The sequence below is a fragment of the Magnusiomyces paraingens genome, assembly GCF_902498895.1.
Source record: "Magnusiomyces paraingens strain CBS 517.90 genome assembly, contig: contig3, whole genome shotgun sequence".
Lineage (NCBI taxonomy): Eukaryota > Fungi > Ascomycota > Dipodascomycetes > Dipodascales > Dipodascaceae > Magnusiomyces > Magnusiomyces paraingens.
Window position 1 is genome coordinate 1,670,252 of NW_022474069.1, and position 26,534 is coordinate 1,696,785.

A 26,534-nucleotide genomic window follows, 5' to 3' on the forward strand; every position below is an offset into this window, starting at 1 on the left:
GCTTGTTTAAAAATTTCGAAAGAAATATTGGAACTGGATGTCTATATTTATATATAACAAAAAATTCGTATCTATTTATGAATAATTAACTGGTACCAGTTAATACGTGTTTGTTAGTTTTTAATGAAAGAAATTGCTTGTTTACATATTTATCTCCTGGTTTTTTGGTCAAATAATATTTCTGTCGCTTGATCTAAAGTTAAGTATCGAATCCAAACTTGGGGTATATTTTCTTAGGGATATATCCTTAAAATATCTATATAGATATTTTAGATTTAACAACAACAATATTTTATTTACGTTTAAGTCTTTTTAAGCCCTTTTATTTACTTTTATGTTTTTTTTTTTAAAATAAAAGTTCGTTTCCGTGTATTATTTAAGCTATAATATTAATTTATTGGTCTATTAATTGTAACAATTTTATATATTTGGGGTCGCCAACTTTCAATATTTTGTTTTGGAACATTTTTTATGTAGTCAAAATACTAAAATAAATACTTCCTCAAAACTTTTGCCATCTTTTTCTTTAACAAGTATTCTTAGCCGAAAGAGTATTCCTGATATATCATAAAAGTTAACAGTTTTAAGGTACAAAATTTATTTTAGGTTTATTTGATTCAAATCTCGATTCCATTTTTGGAAATATTTTTAGACTAATTACCTAGTTATGTCTCCGTTTATGAGAAACGGTTACTACTTTCAGATGATTTTCTACAACTAATTAGGTGCCTGGGTAACCTTATAAATAAAATATACCCAGTCATTAAAAAATTTAACCTATTTTAAATTTATTTTTTATTTATTTTATATTTGGTTTGTGAAGCTTTCGACTTTCGACTAATATTCCCACACTTCAGTGGAATGTTTTCTTTTAGTTTTTATGAAAAAATTTGACACTAAGTTTTTATTACTCCTTTTTTAAGGGGTAATAAACCAAATAGTTCAAAATGATGATTTTTATTTAAAACGACAATCAATAAAATTTTAAAGAAGAAAATTTACCAGCATGATATGATTTAAAAAAATTAAAATGTAATATATGAAGTTTTTTTAAAAAATTTAAAAATTTCAATAATTAAAAAGTTTCAATAATGAACTTTTCAGTTGTACAGATAATAATTTATTTACTCTTAATAAATTCCACTAAATTTAAAAAATGAGTTAGCAACACAAGATGAAATCAAACTAAAACAGTCATTTATGACGCAGCAAGTATTACCGCTTTTAAGATCTCAATGCTACTTCGGTTTCAATTTTAACTAGTTAAAACTCCTTTTTACCAAGATGTAGTTCTTTAGATGGAATCAAACGCCCCATTTAAGCAAGGTACAAACAATTCTAATAATTAATAATTAATTAATGTTGACATCAAGTACGATAAATAAAAAAATTTGAAATTATCTGTAATTCAAATGTTGTGCAATAAGCGAAAGACAAAGCAAAAGAACACAAAAAAGTATTGCTATTTTCATAAATTAATTATCATCAATTTGAGAACTCTATCTGTAAGTAATTTTTGATAGATTTTCTATTTATTCCTATTAAAACTTATTGCATGTATGTATTTACATATTTGTAAAAAGATTTGTACGGCTAGATTATGGTAGGTATGCTTTGGTTCATCCAATAAAACCAGTTTTTTTTCAATCCATCAAAGTTTTGCCAAGACATAATTATGATAACATAAATAACTAATTAGTTATCTAACCTATAAGTTAGTTATTAATTAATAACTAGGCTAAATACTCATTCAACTTCACGTAAGGTTATCCTTAAAGTCATAAATTTAGTTTGTAACAAACTTGTGGGGTGACAGAAACTTGTGAAAGTCATATGAACATCTCTAAAAACATGAACGATTGAGTAAAAGTCAAATGATTTTTTGTAAAGTGAGTCAGTGAGAATCATAAGAAATTTATATTCAGGTACAATATTCAAAGCTATTTTTGATTAATCAAAAAACAATATTGTTTTTTTTTTTTTGAGTCTTATCGCTACTAAGAATTACCTTGAAAAGTAAAATTTAAAACTTTAAATGAAACCTATTTATGATTTAAGTATATGAAAAAACATACACACTGGCCTTTAATTTTAATGGCGCCGAAATTGTTGTTCCCGCAGTTGAATACATTCTTCCAGTACGCCTATTCACTACAGAACCAACGCCAGCTCCTTATATTCTCAGTATTTTAGATCTTCAAAAATTCGAGGTCTTACAATTTAGCAACAAATTTTTTACGAACTCCTTATACCGTTTTTAATGTTCCGGGAAATATATATATACCGATATATTTAAAAAATATTAAAAAAACATTAAAAAATATTAAAAAAACATTAAAAGATATTAAAAAACACTAAAAGATATTAAAAAACACTAAAAGATATTAAAAAAATATTGAAAATATTAATCATTATTATAATACACTTTAATTTAAAAGTTACTTCTAAAATACTTTTATAGCAGGAGCAGAGGTAGCCCCCGGGATTTCTGAAATTATCTGTTGAACAGATGTACTAGAGACATCATATTTTGCTTGTGCAAGAGCGATCTTATTTCCTGTAACATCAAAAACGGTATAAGAAGATCGTAGAAAATTAGCTCCTAAAATCGTAAGACCTCGAATTTCTGAGGATCTAAAAATACTGAGAATATAAGGAGCTGGCGTTGGTTCTGTAGTGAATAGGCGTACTGGAAGAATGTATTCAACTGCGGGAACAACAATTTCGGCGCCACTAAAATTAAAAGCTAGACTGGGTGTTTTTTCAGTAATATTAGATACAAAATAAACACCAAAATAGGGGTTGTATGTTGCCCCCAAGGCTTTTACAATCGCATTAAATGCTGAATCAGGAAGGTATGTGAAAGATGTTCCTGTGTCTAAAAGAGCTGCACGAGAATTTGTATTATTGATAAGTTGTGTTTCACCATGTAATTTTAAAGAAACACTACTTAACTCAACAGATAAATGGGATTCATTGGCCATTGGTATTTCATAAAGAGGTTCTATATATCTTGAGGAATCAACACCTCCAAATAAAATAGATCCAACCCCAGAATTTAAGCTATTGAGATAGATTGAAAAAGAGTTTCGCTTAATATGACCTTCATTTTTGAGTCTTGCAGGAACATTATCATACTTGTTAGTTGTTGCTTCGTTACTGATTTTTCCTAATCCCAAAATTCCTGGTATTGGTGCACCTCTTAATGAATCTCGTGTTACAAGTCCAATAGTAGAGTTATTTAATATTGCATTACCAAACTGTAATACTTCTGTTCCCCAATCTCCTTTTACAGGACCTGACCCGTATGATATAAATAATGTTGAATCTTTATAAAAATATGTTGAAGATGATTTTGAATCAAAATATGGATTATGCCCACTAGATTTATCGTAAAACCACAAATCACTTGACCCTGTGTCCAAAACAGTTGAAACATTTTGAAAAGGGGTTCCAGCTTTAAAATCAATTGTATAATAAGATAAATAGTTTTTTAAATCTATTGTACCGTTAAATTCTGTGCTTCGTTTGACCAGATCTTTTACACTTTCAACTTGTCGAAAATTTTGAATCGTTTCAAATTGAATGACACCGGTGGAGCTACTACTAAAAGAATCTGAAGGAGCTCCATATATCACAGGAAATACAATACTTAATAAAAATAACAAAACATTCATTATTGTAGCTTTAAAAACTTTCGACTTCATTTTTCTATCAGGAATCATATATAGATATATATAATGGAAATTACTTTTCTTTTGCTAAAAGAAATCAAAGTATTTATAATGGTTTTTAAATTTTTACTATTTAAATACATGATTTCAATTTTTATTTAAACATCGGAAAAAAAAAACCAAAGATCCTGATCAGTTGCATTATTTCTTTATTTATTATTTCCCAATTTCATGCACTCAAATATATAATAATAATCTTACTCGATTATAATTGCTAATAGTTTATTTTAATATAAAATTTAAGAAGTTATAACATTTTACCAGCATTGTAGTTCGTGATAAATGCGTTAATTTATCAATTTAATGCTTTCAAATTTGCCTTGGCATAGTGTCAGCATAAATTATGAAATTCCTTTTTTTTTTTTTTAAGATTACCATATAATAGATACTAATTTTTATTTTAAAAATTTAGTAGATCTATTTAGTATCTTCAAGAATTCAAGTACTTAAGACTTATCTATTTTTTTTAAATAATATATGGTCTTCTTGATTGCCTATTTATGACTATGGATCTTATTAAGCAAAACCATAAATTTTGAAATTTTATTTTTTAAGTAGCAACATAATTTATCAAGCATAAGCTTATTGAAATCCAAATTTGGATTGAATTTAACAAAATATTTTGTTTTTCATTTTGTATTTTTAAGAACCTTATTTGTTTTACCCCTGATATGTTTCTGGAAACCGGTTGGTAAGCTTATTATCCAACTTTACCAAATCACTTGAGTAACTTAACCTGTTTTGATAACTTATGTTAGATATAAAAAAAATAATTATGTAATCGAAAAATTTTTTTCTGAAAAGTCGTCTTAAAAATTTTTAAGTAAATTTTAATTATTTCAAACATCCCTACATCTTCTACCATTTTTTAAAAAAATTAATATATAATGGCTAAACGTAAAAGATCAGCTCTTCTTCCTGAGAATACAGCTTTACTTCAAAATCTTGTCAAAAGAGATCCTTCAGCATATGCCAAAGAATTCACGGAACAATACCAACATTATGAATCTCAACGGAACTTATTCTTACTTAATCCTGCAGGAGATGGCTGCGAGACTGAAAGTTTTTTAAATTCCGTCGGGTTTATTGCCAACGTTTGCTCGAATTTTCCTACAGAAACCGCTAAATTCCCCGAAGAATTATCCCATATCTTACGCACTCAGCACCATCAACTTCCTCCCGATGTAAGGGAAAAATTAATTCAAAGTTTAGTGCTGCTAAGAAATAAAGATGTTATTACACCTGATACTCTCATTCAAGTTCTTTTCCCGGTACTTGTAGAGACTACAGCAAAGTTTACTAGGGCTCAAATCTACTCAGCTATTGTATCTTTGTTAAAAGCAGCTAACCATGGTGCCAAAAATCAAAAGCTTAATCGTACGATGCAAGCACTTTTATTTAATTTGCTTGATGAGTCTGAAGCAAATGGATTATGGGCAACAAAACTGACTCGTGAACTATGGAAACGTGGTATTTGGGATGATTCGCGAACTGTTGAACTGATGGTTCAAGCTGCTCTTAATGATAACTTAAAGGTTTCATCTTCTGCTGTCAGATTTTTTTTGGGTGCTGATAAAGAAAGAGATGAAACTACAGAAAATCAATCTGGTGATGAAGATGACTTAGATATCAATGCATTACGTCATAAAATGCAAATCAACAAAAAAACTGGTCGCCGAGGGAAAAAGATGGAATCTGCACTTAAGCAGTTGAAAAAGAAAGGAAGTAATCGTCATTCTGCCACATATCTTAACTTTTCAGCTATTCATTTACTTCGTGACCCTCAAGGCTTTGCGGACGCCCTGTTTGACAAATACTTAACCTCTAAGAATTCAAGAAAACTTGACATACAGCAGCGCATTTTAATAACAAATTTAGTTTCAAGACTAATCGGCACTCACAAGCTTCATGTTCTTGGTATTTACTCATTTTTAGAAAAATTAATGACACCTAAACAAGAAAATGTGACCCAATTCATGGCTGCTGCTGCTCAAGCTTCACACGATCTAGTGCCTCCAGATGTCATCTCTCCTTTAATTCGTAAAATTGCGGATGAATTTGTCAGTGATGGTGTTTCATCTGAGGTTGCGGCTGCAGGGTTAAACACTATCCGTGAAATTTTGGCACGTGCACCACTTTCCATTGACGAAACTTTACTACAAGACTTGGTTACATATAAGGGTTCTAAATCCAAATCTGTAACGATGGCTGCCCGAAGTTTACTAGGTCTTTACAGAGAGATTGCACCTGAAATGTTAGCCAGAAAAGATAGAGGAAAAACAGCTTCTATTGAAATGCAACATGGTGAAAAAAGAGAACTACGTTATGGAATTGAGTCAAATGTCGTTACTGGAATTCAAGGCATTGATTTATTACAAAAGTGGCAAGAAAACCGAGAGGCTGGTGGGGAAGATAGTGAAGAGGAAGATGGTTGGGAGATTGCTAGCGAAGAAAGCGAGGATGACAGTGATGAAGGAGATTGGATCAATATGGAAAGTGATAAAGAGTACAGTGTTTCAGACAGCGAAGATGATGATGTTGAAAATAAGAGAAATCGAAACAAGAAATTGAAGAGGAATAATAAAAATGATATGGATGAAGATCAAGAAAATGACGATAATGAAGATGAACAAAATAATAAAAAGCGAAAGCTCACAAGGGAAGAGCTAATTTTGGAAAGAACCAAGGCGGAAGAAGAGGCATTCATTAAATTAGCTTCTACTCGTGTTCTTACTCCTGCCGATTTTCAAAAATTAGAAGAGCTTCGAACACAGGCAGGACTTGAAAAAATCATGGGCAAAAGTGTACGCAAATCTATGGGGCTTAACGAGGAGACTGTTGAAGCAGACAACCTCATTGGCTCTAAAAAATATAAGCAAAATAAAAAAGAGCGCTTGGCTCATGTTGAGGAAGGGCGTGAAGGTCGACGAGAATTTGGATCTAGAAAGGGCAAGCGTGAAAATGCACGATCTACAACAAATAAAGAAAAGGCCAGAAAGAAGAACATTATGATGATGATTCATAAAAAAGATGTCCAAGGTAAGGCAAAACGAAGCCTGAAAGAAAAGCAAAAAGTTTTACGTCAACATATCACTACACAGAAAAAGAAAGGGTTTTAGAGATTATAATTTTTTTATATACCTTAGAGATTAAAAACAATTCATTTATTATAATTTTAGCGTTGATTGACTTTTATATTTTATTCATTAATTTACAATGATAAGTTTTTCTTATTTTTGTATGAATGAAGTTTAGCAAGTTGAAACTTATAGTAAAATATAAGTTCTACAAAGAAACGAGGAAAAAGAGAAAGAAGCCAAAGTAACCAAGCATGCCTGCCACTCCAGATAGTCCGCTTTGGATTGGAACAAATAATCTGAGGAACAACTTTTCGCGCAAAAACATCAGGCTCCATAGGCGCATTATCTTTAGCCATAGAACGACGAGATTGGATTCCCTCTTCAATTTCATAATACCATGAGTTTTGTGGAAGTGGTCTTGTATCAGCAATATTTGTATTGACAGCAGCAACAGTTAAAACGACAACTTTAATATCAAATGGTTTTAATTCTATTCGAAGTACATTTGAAAACTGTTGCAAAGCAGCCTTCGATGAAGCGTAAATAGAACCAAAAGGAAAAGGAAGTATTGCAGCCACAGAACCAGTTTGAACAATAGTTCCTTTAGTTTCTTTCAACAAAGGGATTGCTGCTTGGGTTACTTGAATAACGCCAAAAAAATTAACATCAAAGCAAGATTTTGCATCTTCAAGCTTTAAATCTGTCACTGGAAAAGTGCAGGAGGTGCCGGCATTGTTAAATAAAATATCAAGTCGACCTGTTTGTTCTTTAATTAAATTAATAACATTTTCTATGCTCTCTTTATTCGTGACATCTAAGCTCACAGTGGTTATTCCAAGGTTTGATAAATCAGACATTTCCTCTACTCTGCGTGCACCAGCAAATACGGCGTAACCTTTTGTAAATCATGAATTAGAATAATACTTTTGTACAAGAATTAGCATACCTTTGACAAACAATTCCCTTGCTAGGGCTTTTCCAATTCCTGAAGAAGCCCCAGTAACCAGAGCTGTCTTTAAACTAGATGGAACTGAAGAATATGACTCGCTTAAATAATTTTTTGCCATTTGGATTATAGTCGAAAAGCCAGAGAAAAAAATATATTTCTAAAAAAGAATCTTTGAGTGTAAACAATTTAAATAAGATGAGAACGATATTAGTTCAATTAAAATAGTAGCTAAGCTTTATATGATTATTTGGTATTTTTAGTTTGTTGCAAGAAAAAAAAAACAGTACAAATAGGCCTCTTAAATGTCATCATCTTAAGATTTGTCCAAAGCTTTTATCTCTTCCCCTCTTATAATAGCTAGTAAAGTGGGGCTGTCAAATTTTGCCGAGGTTTATTCATTTAGATCGTTTTTTATTTAATTAAGGGATTTTGGTTTTTTTTTACAAGTGTAGCAAAGTCATTTTGTGACAAAAAAAAAGGTGTTGAGACGACAAATTTAACCAACTGCACAGTTTGCAATAAAAATATTGAAATGATTAAAAAATTCTACCATTTCCCAATCATCATTATTTTAAAGACGAAGTAAATTTGGATTTAATATATCTATAAATCACCAAGTTTAAATTGAACATCCACTTCTTTCCATTTTTCGAAAAATGCTTTGAACATTTTAACCCCAAGCCAAACATCTTTTGATCCAGTAGTAGCTCTGATGGAGTGCATGGCAAGCTGAGGAACTCCACAATCCACTGCTCTAATTCCAGTAGCCGAAGATAAAGCAGGACCAATAGTGCCTCCCGAGCGGGAATCATTTCGAATATGAAATACTTGCAAAGTGTTTCCAGTTTGACGAGCAATTTCTTCCAAAAAAGCTATAGAAACTGAATTAGTAGCCATGTTGCCATTAGGATCACAAGTTAACGAAATTCCCACATTAAGCTTGGGTTTATGATGATCAAGATAAACATTTGCAAAATTGGGGTTCACAGCATGGATCACGTCAGCCGATATGAGGAAAGAGTTTGCATACGTGAGACGTTTAAGTTCATCATCAGATGAGTGATAAGCTAAAATTCGATCAACAACTGTTTCTAAAAGACCACCTCTTGCTCCTTGTCTAGATAATGATCCTACTTCCTCATTATCAAAAAGAGCAACCATATGCAAACTGTCATTTGGAAAACTGAAAGGGTCTTCTAGAGAATCCAATAATGCATGAATAGCGCAATAAGAGCATATCTTATCGTCAATTCTAGGACAGAACAAAAAGTCTTTTTGCAAACCTCCAACAGTACCAAATTGAGTATCAAATAATTCTAGATCAAACTGAAGTAGATCTTTTACTTCAACTCCAGCATTTTTTGCGATCACACGTAAAAGTTTAATGTCATGTTTACCGTAAAGAGGACATAGTTTTTCATCATCAGTGGGATCTTCTTTTTCATCTTCACCTACTAAACCTATGATAGGTGTCATTTGGGTTTCAGCATTGAATGGTCCAACAGAAGGTGCTCCAAAATGTGGCGCTAATGTGGGGATTCGCGCAATAGGATAAGGAACATGTACAAGCTTTGATGTCACAGAATTTCCTTCTCTGACAATTATTTTACCACCAATTCCTAAATCTCGGTCCCACCATGTAGGACCAGCAAATGAATTGGCATATGGAGCAACGCCTAGTTGGAGATAACCTTCAACAGGGTCTTTTTTAGAAACGGGCTTAAGCTTTGCGGCGAGGGCATCAATGTGAGCGCCAATTAAGCCAATTCCATTACCAGGAAGCCAATTTTTACCAACGACGAATGCACAAAGAGAGGAACCATTTCGAGTGGTATAATATTTACCTTTATAATTAAGAGCTTCAGACCATGATTCTCGTTCCGAAAGATATTTAAACCCATTCGCCTCCAATTCTTTAGCCAGATAGTCAACTGCATGATAAGCAGTCGGAGAAGTGTTCATAAAATGAAGGAATTTTTCCGTGTAATTTTCAGGTGTAAATTTAGGGTTGAACGGAAGGTCTGGACTATACTTATCAACGTCTTCCCAGTCGTCATACTTAGGACCTTTGAGGGTTTTTACAATTGCTGCAGCTTTAAGACTTGAAGGGTTGTGCTTACCAGAAGAAGAAGAAGAAGAAGATGATGATGATGATGAATAAGCCATTTTAAATGAAAATACCTTAGAATAAAATAATATTAAATGAAAATAAAAACTTAATGAATATGCTAATTAAAACGATATACAACACAAAAACGAGGGGGAAAGATAGGAGTGAACCATGATTTATCAGATAAGAAAAGAAATAAATTATTGACTAATCTTAAAGAAATGTAATAGAAATGTAATAGAAATGTAATAAAAATCTTATTAAAATCTAATTAAAACCTAATAAAAATTTGATAAAAAATGTAGTATAATCATTTATAATAATTTAGTCATTTTTAGTAATGTTTAAGATCTAATAATTGTTTTAACTTATGTATTTATAAATATAATAAATTGAGTTAACATAACAACATAACAAAAAAGAAGAATGAGTTATTATTCAATGTTAATGGATATTATGGAAAGGTTTGTCGGCTTATCTTCTTTGCTTGTTTTTAAAGATATAATAGCATCAGAATAATCTAATTGACCCAGAATTGTGTATTTTTTTTCTAACCACGGCGCCTCTGCAGTTAAAATTGAGAACCATGGGAATTAAGACCAGAATTAGCCTTATTTAAGCGAAATGGCATATCAAATCTAATAGAACCAGGGTAATCAAATTAATTCTAAAAATACAGATTTCCAGTTTCTTTTGCACCCATGCTCTCTCCACCTGTTCCATCGCCACCTAAATTACCGCCTTGGATCAGGGATGAACTATTAGATGATTAACAAATATAGTGAGCGAGCTTGTTAATGAAGCTCAAAAATGTTGATCATGTCAAAGATTATAACTTCGATTTTCTTATTGTTTTACTTACATCGACTCTAGTAATAATGGTAAAAATATAATATCAGAAATTAATTCATTGTGGGCTTCAAACTTTTTAACAAACTCAATTATGCTCGTATTATCTGCTTGTATTATCGGCCTTTTCGCTAGTATTGTTAGAAGAAGTTTTCATTTTACACCAAAAGATAATACTCCCTCCCAATGAACCTGTTATTAAAAACTTGGGTTTTCATAGGACCAAGATAAACGCTGAAATTAAAATGTTCAAAGAATAGTAACTTGGGTTTGATAATAAACCACTTTTTATAAAGAGGGAAATCTGGCAAAAGATATAATAGTTTTTTTGTTTTTTGTTTTTTTTAAATATCATTTATAATTAGATTCCAGATCGGTATTATGGGGATTCTTTTCTCCATTTTTAAATGATTCGAAACTTTTCTTGAGTATGATAGGATAGGAAAATTATTTACCTGCTTGCGTTCAACGAAATTGTCACCGATAAACCGATAAGGGCCCTTCATTCAGAAAGTTGGTTGGCCTGTTCAACGAGCTCAAATCTAAATTTGTACAAAGAGCCTCTGTAGGCAACCACAATGGTTCCGATATGTCTTTGTATGCTGCATTCCAAAATGGTTTTAAAACTTTTTCCTTTTCTTGAAGTTAATTCCTGAAGCGATAATGGAAATTAAGGGTAAAAGTAAATGGGTTGGTTATGTAGGAAAATATCAATAATAAATTAGGATGTCTATTTTTTATAAATCGTAATAGTCGAGTTAACATCTCTATCTACAAAAAATCAGTGGTTGCAAGTCATTAAATAAAAAGATATCAAGAAGATCAAGGGGCATTTTTGACTTTGACGTAATATGGTATTTACTTACAAGATAATTGAAAATATAATAAAATTTAATTAAGGAAAGATAAACTGAATACGAATTAATAAATAAATGTATGAAGAATTTAAAAAAACAAAAGATTTTGGATGGATAAAAAAAAGTGGGCTTGTTTTTATAAATTGAGGCAGATAAATAGAACGGTAATTGAGTACTTGGTTGGTAAAAGATTTTTGAGTCAACTGGTATTCAGAGTAACATCGTCTTCTCTTAGCCAAAAAATAGCAGGCTGGTATGGTGTCTCCTTTTATTTTTCTTGCAAGGGCAACAGCAGGACTAGGTCTTGATGCTGTTTTTTACCCCACACTACCCTGAATATTGGGGAGATCACGAAATTTATGAGTTCGCATAAAAACATTTCATAATTTCATAACTGGTCCAATTCCATATAATTAAGTGCTAAAGATTATAAAATAAATTCAAACATTATTTTGATAGAATGTTCTAAAACCGATAACCTTGTTGGTTTGAATGTGGATGAGGTTGCTGAATTCCAGATGCGATGCTTTGGGTTGGTATAATACCGGATAAATTTATACCAATAGGATTTTCAGTTGCATGTATGGCCTTTGACTGTTGAGAGATCCCATGAGAGCGGTCTTGTGTATAACTTGAAACAGAATTTTGAGACTCTGTTCCCGCTTTTAAAGGAGGTTTATTAGAATTTTCAATATTTTTTTTGCTACTATCTTCAATTGAAGAGGTGATTGGGGCAAGCAATTTTGATAACAGTTCTGGGGAAAGACCTAACGAACAATCCTTATGCTGAAGAAGCAATGTTCTAAGATTTCTTATTTCATCAAAAGCAGAATTAAGCTGTTTTTTTAAACTGTTATTCTCTATTGTATAAGTTTCAACTTTCTCTTGCAAATCTTCCATCCATTGCTTTTTCCGCTGACGACACTTTAGTGCTGCAATTCTATTGCGTTCTAAAAACGATTTTCTTTTTTCTTCTGCAGACATTTTCTTTTTTTCATGTTTGGTATTTGAAGGTGATAAGGATGGAGGTGAAGCAGATAAACTGTCATCAAATATCTTTGACTTTTCCAGGTCTGATTTATTTTCAGGTATAGGCAAAGTCTCAAAACATTCTTTTTTAACATTATGGGCTTGATCAGTCAAAGGAAAATCGGAGCTATTGCTTCGCTTCCTCTTAGATCGATTAGTGCTTTTTGAATTATTTTTTTTAGGATTTTGAGGATTCAAAGCAGGAGATGTAATAACATCTGAAACGGACGGTTCTACTTTGATATCATTAGCATTATTTCCTTTAATGCTGTCGGATAAGTTAGTTGTTAATTGAGAGTTATTAATTGCTTGTTGGTTTAATATAGGCGAGGTAATAGTTTTGGACGCTGAAATTGGAGTAAATTGTTTTTTTGTTTGCTCTTGGGAAGCTGGATGAATAGAAATAAAGTCACTAGAAAGTCCTTGAGTTGTTTGTGATTGTTGATGCGAATTAAGCTTAGTTTGAGACGGTTGAGAAGGTATCACACCACTCTTACTCATCAAATACAAAGAGTTAGCAGCATCCACAGATCCATTATAAGAAGAATGAATATGTGGTACAGGTAACTGAGCAACATTATTTCCGGTAATGGTATCAATGTTAGTTGTAGCTGGATTTGAAAAAATGTTTTCTGTAGTAGTTGTCGAAGAACTAGGAAGCGCTATAGATGGAGCAACAGATGTTGGCTTATTGTTCACGCCATTTGGAATAGGTTGAGAACCTGTGGGTAACAGAGTCGGAATCATAGAAGCCCCACCCGATGCACCTCCAGTAGAAACCTTGAAACCAAGGGGAGTAACACCGGTCGACCCGTTAATTATATCACCTCCAAGAGAGGAGAGAATGGCTGCTGTGGCCGGGCCTGGGGTAGAAAAAAGCGGGACATCCGTTTGAAGAAGCGAATTAGATAAGCTATTAGGGAATGGTGAAAGAGGGCCAGGGCGAGAACTTGATGTCGATTGAAAAGAAGAATTAATGGGAGCAGAAGATGCCGGAGCAGCAACGCTAGTAGCATTGGCCAAACTAAGTAATGATAAAGACGATGTGGCAGAAGAATTGGATGTAGATTTCAAATGATGTTGAGAATTATTTTGTCGTTGCGGTTGCGGTTGCGGTTGCGACTGCGACTGCGGTTGAGTTTGAGGTTGAGGTTGCGTTTGCGTTTGCGGTTGCGTTTGCGGTTGCGTTTGCGGTTGTGGTTGTGGATTTGGTTGCGGTTGCGGTTGTGGTTGCGGTTGTGGTTGTGGCTGTGGTTGCGATTGAATATGTTGAATTTGCTGTTGGTGTTGAGGGCCTTGAAGCATTGCAGGAGAAAGGGGGCCAGAACGCAGTGATTCAGTCCAAACAGGACTTATAGTGCCATTAGGAAGCAACGAGGATGGAGATGAAATGGCAGACATTGGAGGCAGCATTCGTCTACCACCCGGAGTTAAAAATTGAGAACCTGAAAATAAAGTCGGCGATATAACATTAGTTTGACTAGAAGTACTACTCGTAGTATTTGTTAAAGGGACAGCTGAAGAAACCGGTTTGGATAATGAAGAGGTAGCTATCCCATTTTGATTAGTCAATGAATTTTTATTTTGTGTTATTGCCACAGCTGCTGCTGCTGCAGCAGCAACAGAGGATTCGCGTTCCTTGAACGACATTTCAAATGGATTAGGTTCCATTTCAAGAAGACTCTTCGCATCAGATGTCTGGGACAAAGAAACTGCTGTTTCTTTTTTTTGGGGGACTGTTGACGGAATCATATTATTCAAAAAAAGAAGATGGCGGTTTTTAAAGAAATTGCTCATTAACAGTAGAAGTTACAGAAGTTGATTTTGCATGTTCGAAAGGCACCCTTTCATTAATTGTATATTGAATATTGAAATGAAAACAGGAGTAATGAGAAAAAAAAGTAACTTGAATATTAACCTAGACGATAAGTAAAAACATGTTAAAAACTGATCTAATCGTTGAAATAATTTTGGAAAATTAAGGGTATGTAAACGCATATTCAAATATCTCTATACGAAAGAAAATATTCTAAAGTCAACCCCCAGTTCTTTTAGTCAATTTTTATTTATTTCTAAATTAGTTCCAATTTTTACTATCGTTTCATTTTTATTCCAATTTTTTGAATTGTGTTGAATGGTAAAATATTCAAAGATCTCCGATATAATCAGGATGATTATATCATGCTACTATAAATAATTGAAGTAAACTTTTCATTACTTGTTTCGATAAAAGATATTTAAATGATTAAATAGAACGTGTGGATAGAGTGATTATCCCAGGGCGAAGTAAAATAAAAATAATAATAATAAAAATAAAAAAAATAAAAATAAAACCTATGATATCATACCTTATGTGTGTGTGTTGTATCAGAAAAGACACTTTTAGTTAGGAAAAACCAAAAAGAATGATGGTTAGAATTTTTTTCTTCACTACCACCATAAACCTCTCCTGTAATACCTTAACTATTACAAGAAAATTAATATTTAAAATATTCTTAGTTAAAACTGTAATCTTGCTAATATATCACGTGTAAATTTAATAAAGGTTTAAAGTAATTTAAGTAAAATTACATTATAATAATGTAATAAAATTAATTAGTTTTAGATAACAATGTTACATTTATTTATTCCAGATGAAAATACCAAACCATAGATTTGAACGTGGCAAAGTGAAAACAAGTTATTTTTTATTTACTTATGAAATGTGTTTATTTTTGAAAATCTTTCTCGTAAACTTATATCCCGAAAAATGAATCTACCATAACAACTTTTATCATTATTTATTTTTTTTTCAGAGTTGATAACAGCTTCTTTAAGACGATAATATGCAACTTTTTGACGCGTTCGCTCAGCCTCTTCTCGTTCTTTTAAAACTTCTTGAGTTGTAGGAAAATCTGTCCGCCAAAATCCTTCTGGGGATTTTGGTCTGAATGGCCCATGGTTTTGTTGAGATATATTTTTCTTTAAAGAAAAATATTCCGTAGATATTTTTTGATTAGTAGACTCGATATTTTCGAATTTTGATAATTTATTTGATTCATATAATCTCATTTTAATTTGGTCAAACTAAAGAAAAAGAGTTAATACTTAAGATCTTTAATTTAAGCACTATCCTACCTTTTCACAAAATGTGCATTTCTTCTCTAAATTGCACTCTTTTCCGTTAAAAACAGATTTAAAATCTAAATCGAAATCTTCCGAAAAATCAGGATTTAAGATGAAATCATCAGGTTTCCATTGATAATTTAAAATACTAAATTGTTAAAATTAATTGAGATTTGTGAAATCAATAGTTACATTTAACGTAACCTGCTACTCACTATTCAAAAAAATCAGCATCCGATAAGTCATCAAATTTTATGTAGGAAGTAATATCGTTGTCAATTTTTATTTTTTCTGAATTAATTGGGGCTTGTCCTATTTCTTTATCAAAACTAGTTTGTTTTTTTTCAATTTTTTTATTAGTTACAAAACTATCTTTAGATTCATATCGTCTGTTTAAAACTATTGGTTGCTCTAATTGTTTCGGCTTTTTTGGAGGGTGAAAATCCGCGTTTTTTTCTGAAACATCAATGCATTTATTCCTGCTATTACTGTTGTTGGAGATATTTTTGGAAAAAAGCCATTTGTCAAGATTAGCCCCAGAATTGGATTTTACGGAGGAGGATTTTGGTATCCGATTTAAATTTTCTGTTAACTGGTATGAAATATTTTTGTTTTCAGTAATGAGATAATCCGTAGCACTGAGATCAGATTGTGGTAAAAGATCAGAGCCAAATTGCAAGCTTTTTTTAGAATTCACCAACATTGATTTATCATGAAATTTTCTAAGGTCATCATCAATGTCTCCAAAGAAGATGTTACCATTGTACTTTGACTTAGAGATTTTGGTCTTACTATCTTTATTATCTTGGTTTATGTCGGAAAATAAAGGATCCGGTATGTTTATGAAAGAATGTTTGGATTCATTTTCAAACGTTCGCTTTAACCCCTCTTTGCTTCTATCATTTAAAAAAGATGTTTCTTTTACATTGTTTGGCAACTGATTTTTTGTTCCTTTTTTTATGACTACTTCGTCTGATTGAACATACCTCAAATTTTGTCTATCTGATTCATCAACTACTAATCGAAACTCCTGGTCACCCATCGTTTGATCATATTTACTTAAATAACTTAAATCAACATCATTTGAAATTCTCACAAAAGGTGAAGCTTCGATATCAGTATCGGAATGAGCCATCAAAGCGATTCTCTCATGCCAAGCACGTAGTCTTTCCTTATCTTCAATCCGCTTGGCTTTAAGTATTTTCACTGATTTTTTGTAGGCATTGCAACTTTTCGTTTTCTCATGTAGTTCGAACTTCAGTTTTTTAATTTCTTCATAAGCTTTTTTTATCTCATCTTGAAGAAGCTTGATGAATTCAGCGTCTGTCTGTGATCCCTTTTTTACTAATAGGCATTTTTCGTAGGTATCAAAATTATCCATTTGAAAATTATATGATATCAAAAATCATAGGTGTTGTTGAATAAGTTTATCAAATGAATTAGATATGATTGTAACGGTTTACCGTTACAAACTGATTTTCTTTGACTTTTATGGAAGAAGCTACTTGGTATAAGAAACAATTATTTAATAAATTTATTAGTAAACATTAATAAAACATTAATAAAACATTAATAAAATATTAATAAAATATTAATAAAATATTAATAAACTAGCTTTATAGTGTAATATATTATTATGTCTTTTTTTAACAGAATTATATAATCGATTCATTACTGCACTATTTCTACTGTACTACAAAATGAATCACAAAAAAATTACAAAAGTTAAATAATTCTTATACATTACCATAATATTTAAGTAAGATCACGGTGTATGTTGGATAACCACCATTAGCACAGCATATCAAAATATTACTGAGGAGAAAACCCAGTCCATCTTAAGGCCAACGTTTAACAAGGTGAACTGATGAAGTTCCAGACCACAGAGGATTCTGGTAGGCATTCTTTAAACTATTTGGTTCTCACCATATGTTGAGTTATTCTGTTTAATTTTTTTTTTCAGAAATTAAAAGATTAATTTCTTCTTCATTTTTATACTGATACTGCACTATTTGTTTGTTCACGTAATAACCCTCCTAAACAAAACCGTTAATTTCTGCATGGTGAAAATTTCTTTTGTTGAACCTTTTTATCTGTTTCTTAGGATCAGATTGAAATTAAAATTTAGAAATACCCTTTATTCAAAAAACAGGACAACTCAACAGGTGGCTAGAACAAAAAATCCAGAACCAATGTCCCTTTTGATTTATATGAACCATTCCATAAGTATAATATCAAATTTCTGTAGGTAATTGGTAAATTACTGATCATTAATTTGCATATTTCTTCTTTTGATGTCATTTTGTTGACACTAAAGTTTCTAAAGTTTCTAAATTTTCAAATCAACAAGAATCGGCATACAATTCATTGATAGTATTTGCGTTGTAGACCTAGTTTTTACACGGGTTTACTAAATTATTAAAAATATGTAAAGTTTTTTAATAATTCTCATCTAACTTTCTGATATTACCACCCCAGATTTTTTTTAATATAAGTTGAACAGTAGGGTCAGTCATGAGAAAGATCTTTGAATGAAACATAGAAATCATATATACTTAACTGACTTTGTCGTTTAAAATACGTCCACCAGTTAAGAAAAAGCTTGGTATAACGAGTTATACCAAACCTTCGATATTTGCTCAAGATGCCTTCTCGATCTTCCTCATAAACTGTACGAGCACAATAGGTGGCCATAATCAAAAAAGTTCTTTCGGGTCCCAGAGGACTGTCAAGCTTTTCGTCTAAATAGCGGGTCAAGTCATTGGTTTTTAAAATAAGTAGAACAACACGTGGAAGTTTGTGTAAAAGACGCATCACATCACTTAACAGCCCCTCGTGTGCAACAGCATGGGTCATTCGTTGGATCTCATCAGCAGAACGCTTTGACATAACATTTTGTACGGCATTATCAAAATCCCGACCAGTGATTGCGGCAGCAAACAAACGAAACTGTTCATCATTAATTCCAGCAAATTCCTTAGCATATTTTCTCATTGAATCAACATTTTTGTCAATTAGTGCAAGCCAAAAGTGAGCATAAGCACGTCTCAAAGGTGTTGGAACATCTCGATAAAGGCCATGGTCGTATAGAATAATTTCAAAATTTCTTGGAGCTGCCCAAGGTGCAAACGTTTTTTGAAGAAGTCGCCAGATTCCAGAACCCTCATTAGCATTTTCAATAGGCCTAATTGCAATGTTTCCAGCATGAGGATCACAATGTAAACCTACATTAGGAGTGAAAATCATATTGTTAAAAACATGCGCCAAACAAGCTGTTAAATCGGCTCGGGAAATGTTGTGGTCTTTTAAAAATTGGATATCGTCAGGGCGCCCCCCTGAGAGATATTCCATTGTCAAAACACGTTTATTTGCCCAACGAACTTCGGGAACACGAAGGGCTGTGACATCATAATAATCCTTAAAATACTCAGCAGTTTTTTGAGAGTTTTTAGCCTCGTTAGTAAAGTCAAGTTCGACGTAAATAGAAGACTGAAGCTCTTCGCTTAACCATGTAAGTGGATACTCGGGAAAAACGTAGTCAAGCATAGCAAAAACCGTTCTGGTCATAAGGATATCAAGAGGAACAAATTGTTGAAGAGTTGGATGTTGTACTTTTACTGCAACAAGTTCACCCGTTTCTTTCAAATGTGCTTTGTGAACTTGAGCAAGAGAAGCAGTGCCAATAGGTGCTGTGTCAAAATCCTCAAAAATGTCACTAAATTTAACATTAAGATCATTTTCGATCATGGAATGAATACTTTCAATCGAAGAAATAGGACATTTATCTTGCAACGGTATCATTGTCTCAGTCCACTCAGGGGGGAATAGATATGTTAATGCTGCTATATGTTGACCCATTTTTATAAAGATTCCAGCATTTCTTTCCAGTGCATTGCGGGTGATCAAAGCAGCTTGTAGATGAGCCTCTGAATATGCTTTATCTCGATCTTCCTCTGAATCAAATTTTTTAGAAAGAAGAGATTTATAAATTAAAAACCCCTGTACCGAAGCGACAGTGACCACCCCGATTCGTTTACTTGAAAAATAAATTCCATCAACAATATCCTTAAAAGGATCATGAAGATTGTAGGCAACGGTACCAAAAGCAAGAGACAGTGCAAAGGCAGCTAAAATATTTTGAGTTCGGGTGTTTTTTTTTGGAAACGGAGGTATCTCGACGCCATTACGAGTTCTCCTGGTTACATTCCTAGGGTTAATTTTTAACGATGATTGAAATCTAGTTGTCAAAAATAATCGGTTAAATCGTGATTTAGAAGCTGGTAAACGAAAAATGCATGAGGATCCGCTGGTAAACCTTTGTGAAGCCACCACACTGGATTTAAGCTGTTTAAGAAAAAACATAAAAAAATGAAGCAGGGCTTAGTTGCACTTTAAAATAAGTTATATTTTAGCTAATTTTTAAAATATAAAAATAAAAGTCGTAGTAATAGACCGTGGTTTAGTTATAACTAAACTAATTAGTTAATAACAATTTCAGAATATTTTTCGCAGGATAGACCAAGCATCAAGCATTTGCAAAAAAACTGGCCTGCAGTTTTTTTTCTCTAAAACACGTGATTCTTTTTTCAATACTACCAAGTTGAAAGACGTTAAATTCCAAAGTCATTATGAGGTTTAAAATATTCAAGATTTTTTTATTCTGCTGACTAATTTTTTCAACAGTGAATTTCATAGATTATCATAATTATGATAATCTAATATCTTATAAGATATTTTAACGATATTAAAGGATCATCTTTTTTAAAAAAAAAGGGGGGGATTAAATCTATTTGTTACTTTTGAAGTAACTTAAGTCTCGGAATATTTATAGATTAATACTGATAACGGTTTTATTTTAAGATTGAAACTTTTAAATTGGTTTTAAACATGGCTGATAATACCAAAAAAGTATTTTCTTCCACGCCGAACAATGGAGAAAAAAATGGCGAAAGCAAAAAAACTGACAACCTTTTAAAATTATCTTTTACATTAATGATTGTTGGGGGAATTCTTTGCTTAATAGTTAGTGTTTTTATTTCTAGTAGCTCATATGATTTTTTAGGCAGCTCCAATATAATACCAAATATTAAATCTGAAGCCAAAAGTATTTCAGATACTGAAATGAATAATATCGATGATGAGGTGTTAACAATTTCCGATCTTTCTTTTTTGCCAGATACAGGAATATACCATACTAAAAACCGTACACAAATTGGAAATGAAAACGCTACATTTTATATTTTGGTTCGTAATAGTGAACTCCAAGAAACCCTTAAAATAATGCGAGAAATAGAGGATAGATTTAACAAGCAATATCGGTATCCTTGGACCTTTCTAAATGATGTACCATTTACAGAAGAATTTAAACGGCTAACGACGGGCATTGCGTCTGGAAAAACTGAGTATGGGCTTATTCCTACCAATTTTTGGTCCATTCCTGATTTTATTGATGAAAATGTGTTTGAGGAAGCCCGAAACGATTATGAAAGGCGGGGTGTTATATATGGTGGTTCTATTTCGTATAGGCATATGTGCCGCTTCAACTCTGGCTTTTTTTTTCGCCATGAACTTATGCTTAAGTATGAGTGGTATTGGAGAGTGGAACCGGGAACTCGATTCTATTGTGATCAAAACTACGATCCATTCACGTTTATGCGCGAAAACAATAAAACATATGGTTTTGTTATTTCGATTCCAGAGTATGAAGACACTATACCTACTTTATGGGACACAGCAGAAGAATTTTTTAATGCAAATAAAAATTTTCTAGCATCAAATAATGCTGCTCAGTTCATTTTAGATAAATCAACCGTACGACCTGATGACTATTACGTACAATCGAAATCAAAGTATAACCTTTGTCATTTTTGGAGTAATTTTGAAATAGGAAATCTCAATTTTTTTAGATCAGAATTGTATCTGAAATATTTTGATTTTCTTGACAAGCGTGGAGGATTTTTCTACGAGCGTTGGGGTGATGCTCCTGTTCATACCATAGCACTTACGATGATGCTCAACCGCTCCGAAATTCATCATTTTGCTGACATAGGTTATAAGCACCCTCCTTACTATCGATGTCCACATGATGAAGCATCATATTCTTCTGGTAGATGCTATTGCGATGAAAACCCAGCAAGCAATATTGACTTTCAACCTTTTTCATGCCTTCCTAAGTGGTGGTTACATGGGGGGCGACATTTTCTATATAAATATCATGATGAGCTTTTACTAATGTAAATAACAAAATTAATAAAACTATATATTTCATTAAATGTAAATGAACGTTAATGAATTGAACAGCTAACCTAATTTGTTGAGCTAAAAGAAACAAAAATTAGAACAGATTAATATTTTAAATAGATAAATAAATATGCTTACCTGACTTAAAATCAACTGGAGTTCATCATCAGTCTTCTTTTTAGCTAAACTGGGGATCAAAGTTTTAGCTTCATCAGCTTCTTCAAAAGCAAGTGATCCCAATTGAGCTACTTCAAATGGATGGAGATCCGCATTCTCGGCTGAGTTTAGAAGATTTTCAACAGCTTTAACAGTTTCTTCATTTCTAAACCTTGCAAAAATTGATAGATATTCTTGAGTTTTTCTTAATACTCTATAATAAAAAATTATTTTCGGTAAGTTAACTTATTTTTTTTATTGTTGATATGACATACTCATTTGAATTTGAAAAATCTTCTTCGTCTTCATTATCATTAATATCACCATCATTGAAATGTTTCCCTGATTCCTCTTTCCTTCGCTGCTTGAGTACTGCATTAATCAATATACGAGTTTCAGATAAGTTTAAAGTGATTAGTTTCGAAACATTGCCATCATGTCCAATTTGATTGACGTCAAATTCACGGCCAAGATTTAATATAGACGCGTCTTCAGAGTCAGTTATACTTTGATTTGGCTTCCGTCGAGGTTGTTCAATAGTTGATGTGGAAACATTCATTTTTTTATTTAATAAAATTGATTTTAAACGAGTTTTCGATTATTTTCATATAATGTTAGCAATGATTTGAATCAATCAATATATTTTATTGAAAATTAAGAAAATTAAGAAAGTAAAAAATAAAACCCTAACCTGGTCAAATAAATAGCTTAGCTAGAATAATGCTTGCATTGAGCTAAGCTTACATATATTGCGGCACACCTCACTAAAAAATTTACATTACAAATTAAGCCCATGATAATTCTAATACTTAATACCAGTAGCAGTGTCATTTTTAACCTAATGTCATCCTATTTTAAGAAATAATTAATACTAGAGCCAAGAATATTTGTTTAGATTGAATAAGTTGAGGTTGCTACGTCGTCTGTTAGTTATCAAGTACAGTTCTCTGACTCGAAATGTAGAATATGGTGAAATATGATGATTAATATTGAAAAGTTCAGCTTTTATCTAGACCTTTATTGCAAATTAATTTGTATGATGAATACTAGAATAAACGCAAATTGTAATATGGCTATCCTAGTGTATTCTTGATTCGTCCTAATTTTAGTCATTATGTAATTTATTATTTTGTGATTATGTGGTGATAATACGATAAATCCATAAAAGTCATATTATTAAATACGATTCCTTCATATGCTAAAAAAAAAGTATTCCGTTAGCCGGCAAATGAACAGTTGCTACTAGTTATTTATTTAAAATATTTTTCGAAAAATAAACTAATTTATAATATGTATCACGATCACAATTACAATCACGATCACGATCACGATCACGATCACGATCACGATCACGATCCAAACATATGCTTATGCTCAACCTATTTAATTTGACTGCAGTCTTAATTTCAGTCTTAACAATATCTTAAAACGGAGTTTTTGTGAATTATTTTTTAATAGAATGGCTTGACTATAGTGCTTAATTAAATTTACCCTTGACAAGCTAATTTAAGAAGTTTCTTGATATTATTTTGAAGTTGTGGTTAGTATTAAGAAAAAGTTTTTTTCATTATTAATCTTCCATTCATTTTTTCATCTTGTTTTTATTTTAATTTTTTTTGTTCCTTTATTTATCATTTAAGTCAACTTTATTGTTCATTCCAGATAACGTTATGTATTAAAACTATACATTTACTCTAAGTTAAAAAAGTCGAAATAATCATTATGCTATGGTACATTAAAAAGAGAAAATGCTTCATATTTTTTATTCGTTTTTCATCCGTTCATCCTTTCATTAGCAGGTTTCCAGCTGCCTTCAAAATGGTGCTTGACATATGCCAATGGATGAGACTCAGATTGTGCGCCCATTGTACCAATACCAGGTGAAAAAGAAGTAATTGGGAGAATTAGAACGTCTGATAAAACAACTGGAGTATCAATTCCAGTAAAATTCTGCCAGCTCACCTGATAATGAAGTCCACTTTTAAGAGGATCATTAAAATATTCAAAAATAGAATCGGTCCAAATACCAGGACCGGTCCAGTCCATAATTTGAGAGCCTCGATCTTTGGAATTAGGAAGTGGAAGAGTTCCATGGTGTTTTCGGTGAAGAGTTTCTTCAGTGATTTTAGCGACAATATCTCGAAGTACTGGATGGCCTGGTTTAGACTGAATAGTCCATTGACAAAATTGGATTCGTCGAGCATACCACTCGGCCCAATCAGGCCGATCGGGATCAGCTTCAATTCCTATAACGAGACCAAGTTTTTGAGGGTCTACATTTTCTGGGATCCAGTTAGGAACTGGTTTCAGAGCCTGTGTATCAACGTCTGAGTAAATGCCACCCCGAGCAAGAAGAATTAAATAACGGAAAAAATCTGCTCGAAGAATATTTTCAGGCATAGCTTGAAATGCTTCAATCACTTGAGGAACGTTCATGTAAAGATGTTGAATGATTGCGTGTGCCATATCATCAGACATGACTTCATGGACAAATCCTGAGTTTTTGTCTCGCCATGAGTTAACATTTTCTCGAAACTTGCCATCAAATTTAGGATCATCAAGAGATTGTTTCCAAGTTTGCCAAATATAGGCGGGAAAACGGGAAGAAACATCGTAGGGAAATTGATAAGCCAGTTGTGTCCGAACTGGTGTGTCTGAAGGAAGTCGGCGTAATTGTTGCAGTTGTTTGTCGAGGAGTTTGCGTTCTTGTTCAAAAGCTTCAAGCTTCTTATCTTGGAGCTCGGCTTGCTCTCTAGCAGTTCGCTGAAACTCGCGTAAAATGTTTTCTGAATCTTCTTTCACTCTCCTGATTGATTGTTCAAGATCTGTGTTTTGAAAAAAAGACTTTGGTGAAAGGTTGCTTGAGCCACCAAAGAAAAGGAAAAAAAGCACGAGCACAAGGCCCGTGGTGAGCACAGCCCGACGATATGTCAGCATTAGCATTTCTTTAAGAAAAAAGGAATGAAAGAAACAGTGAAAAAAACTAGGACTTTAATCTATGTAATCCCAAAAGTAAAGTAGGAAAAACAAGTTAAAAGTAGGGGAAGTGAAAAAGTAGAATAAAGGGGGAGAAAGGCTGTTCTTATTTTTTGATTTTTTTTTTCTTCCAAGGAGAACAGGAGTCTTGAATCTTAGACAAAGTTAAACTGCACAAATAAAAACTGTAAGAAAGTAAGTTATCATAAAGCTATTATCTGTTTCTTGTTTTAATCAAGTTGAATTCTTATAATAGGCTTCAATCAAAATGCATTTGTCCAAGTTCTTAAGGTCTTAATCAAAAAAGAATTTATCAAAGGCCACCTTAGTGAATATATTTAATGTTGTTTTTAAGGTGTTATCAGGGCGGCAAGGGCCTAATAAGTAAATAATGTGTGAGGTGTTCATTAGTACACAAGTCGTTATAAGGTTTTTTTTAGAACAAAAAAATTTAGAATGGAGTTTACGCAAACAAAAAAACTCTGTTTCACTCATCAAATGCTAATAGATACGTAGCTTAAATATATGAATGATTGAGAATTTTCATTCAATTAGATTTTTTTTGATATATTTTTATATTTCAAAAATGTATAATTTATCAAAAAGAAAAAAAAAATTACGCGAACAGTGTCCAATCTTCGACTTCTAAAGAATTAAGAACTTCTTTAATGTTCTTTACGCCTTCTTGAACCCGCGAAGGAAGTTTTTCTAATGATGAGGTCGAATAATCTTCGTTTTGATCAAATATTTCTTGTAAAGCCTTGAGCTCACTTATCTTGGTAATTGGGGTGTTGTAAGACACAATAAAATCAGTTTCTACATCTTTTATCCGAATCAAAACAAGAATTAGCACCAAAATTGGTTCTTCAAGAACGTTGTCATTGGCTGATTCTGGTTCATTGTTCAATTTTGTAGTTCGTCCCCATTTTTTGGCGGGCTCAATAGCCACTGTGATATATGCTGGTGAGGCTTTAGAACTAATAGATTTTTTTCTAAGTGGGTGAGTTTCAGTATAAAGCTGTATTAACTGCGAATTAGGGTCTGTATCATTAATTCGGGAAATCTCATCTAAATGTTCTTTGAGAGCGTGAAAATCTGTAGGAGAGTCTAGACGTTCAAGCAAGTCAAACATCATTGAGTCATCCACAGTTTGATGAACAAAAACTTCTTGTGTATCAGGCACTTGACGGAAAAGACTTGCATCTATAAATCCTTGTGGAAGGTTTACTTTTATGGCACCGCCAAAAAGCTCAGTATTTAAAGCCATTGTCATAAAATTGTTTTGGCTGTTGAATTTGTTTATCAATTAAATTGGTGTTTATTGTTTATTGTTTTTCTTTTTCTTTTTCTTTTTCTTTTTCTACATGAAAACCTCTTCTATTTATACTTTACTAACAACTTCTATCATCCTATTATAATAACTTGGAATTTTCTAGGAAAAGGATCCGT

The 26,534-nt window shown here is 32.4% G+C and overlaps 10 protein-coding genes across 10 annotated transcripts; 2 read left to right on the top strand and 8 right to left on the bottom strand.

Annotated features, from left to right (window-relative positions):
* Positions 1-2,444: 2,444 nt before the first annotated feature.
* SAPINGB_P003828 (uncharacterized protein) lies at positions 2,445-3,677 on the bottom strand (the record flags this gene model as incomplete). Its single annotated transcript, XM_031998543.1, has 1 exon — positions 2,445-3,677. The coding sequence occupies one exon, from the start codon at positions 3,675-3,677 to the stop codon at positions 2,445-2,447; it is 1,233 nt and encodes a 410-aa protein (XP_031854434.1).
* Positions 3,678-4,621: 944 nt separating this feature from the next.
* SAPINGB_P003829 (uncharacterized protein) lies at positions 4,622-6,853 on the top strand (the record flags this gene model as incomplete). Its single annotated transcript, XM_031998544.1, has 1 exon — positions 4,622-6,853. One exon carries the CDS (start codon positions 4,622-4,624, stop codon positions 6,851-6,853), a length of 2,232 nt encoding a protein of 743 aa, XP_031854435.1.
* Positions 6,854-6,945: 92 nt separating this feature from the next.
* SAPINGB_P003830 (uncharacterized protein) lies at positions 6,946-7,881 on the bottom strand (the record flags this gene model as incomplete). Its single annotated transcript, XM_031998545.1, has 2 exons — positions 6,946-7,709; positions 7,761-7,881. 2 exons carry the CDS (start codon positions 7,879-7,881, stop codon positions 6,946-6,948), a joined length of 885 nt encoding a protein of 294 aa, XP_031854436.1.
* A 485-nt stretch (positions 7,882-8,366) lies between these two features.
* SAPINGB_P003831 (uncharacterized protein) lies at positions 8,367-9,929 on the bottom strand (the record flags this gene model as incomplete). The annotated part of the gene is made up of 1 exon (XM_031998546.1): positions 8,367-9,929. The coding sequence occupies one exon, from the start codon at positions 9,927-9,929 to the stop codon at positions 8,367-8,369; it is 1,563 nt and encodes a 520-aa protein (XP_031854437.1).
* Positions 9,930-12,044: 2,115 nt separating this feature from the next.
* On the bottom strand, positions 12,045-14,360 carry SAPINGB_P003832 (uncharacterized protein; the record flags this gene model as incomplete). Its single annotated transcript, XM_031998547.1, has 1 exon — positions 12,045-14,360. The coding sequence occupies one exon, from the start codon at positions 14,358-14,360 to the stop codon at positions 12,045-12,047; it is 2,316 nt and encodes a 771-aa protein (XP_031854438.1).
* A 3,861-nt stretch (positions 14,361-18,221) lies between these two features.
* On the bottom strand, positions 18,222-20,075 carry SAPINGB_P003833 (uncharacterized protein; the record flags this gene model as incomplete). The annotated part of the gene is made up of 1 exon (XM_031998548.1): positions 18,222-20,075. One exon carries the CDS (start codon positions 20,073-20,075, stop codon positions 18,222-18,224), a length of 1,854 nt encoding a protein of 617 aa, XP_031854439.1.
* Positions 20,076-20,705: 630 nt separating this feature from the next.
* Positions 20,706-21,950, top strand: SAPINGB_P003834 (uncharacterized protein; the record flags this gene model as incomplete). Its single annotated transcript, XM_031998549.1, has 1 exon — positions 20,706-21,950. The coding sequence occupies one exon, from the start codon at positions 20,706-20,708 to the stop codon at positions 21,948-21,950; it is 1,245 nt and encodes a 414-aa protein (XP_031854440.1).
* Positions 21,951-22,013: 63 nt separating this feature from the next.
* On the bottom strand, positions 22,014-22,668 carry SAPINGB_P003835 (uncharacterized protein; the record flags this gene model as incomplete). The annotated part of the gene is made up of 3 exons (XM_031998550.1): positions 22,014-22,031; positions 22,092-22,275; positions 22,385-22,668. The coding sequence occupies 3 exons, from the start codon at positions 22,666-22,668 to the stop codon at positions 22,014-22,016; spliced, it is 486 nt and encodes a 161-aa protein (XP_031854441.1).
* A 1,214-nt stretch (positions 22,669-23,882) lies between these two features.
* SAPINGB_P003836 (uncharacterized protein) lies at positions 23,883-25,052 on the bottom strand (the record flags this gene model as incomplete). The annotated part of the gene is made up of 1 exon (XM_031998551.1): positions 23,883-25,052. The coding sequence occupies one exon, from the start codon at positions 25,050-25,052 to the stop codon at positions 23,883-23,885; it is 1,170 nt and encodes a 389-aa protein (XP_031854442.1).
* Positions 25,053-25,701: 649 nt separating this feature from the next.
* SAPINGB_P003837 (uncharacterized protein) lies at positions 25,702-26,352 on the bottom strand (the record flags this gene model as incomplete). Its single annotated transcript, XM_031998552.1, has 1 exon — positions 25,702-26,352. One exon carries the CDS (start codon positions 26,350-26,352, stop codon positions 25,702-25,704), a length of 651 nt encoding a protein of 216 aa, XP_031854443.1.
* Positions 26,353-26,534: the final 182 nt, after the last annotated feature.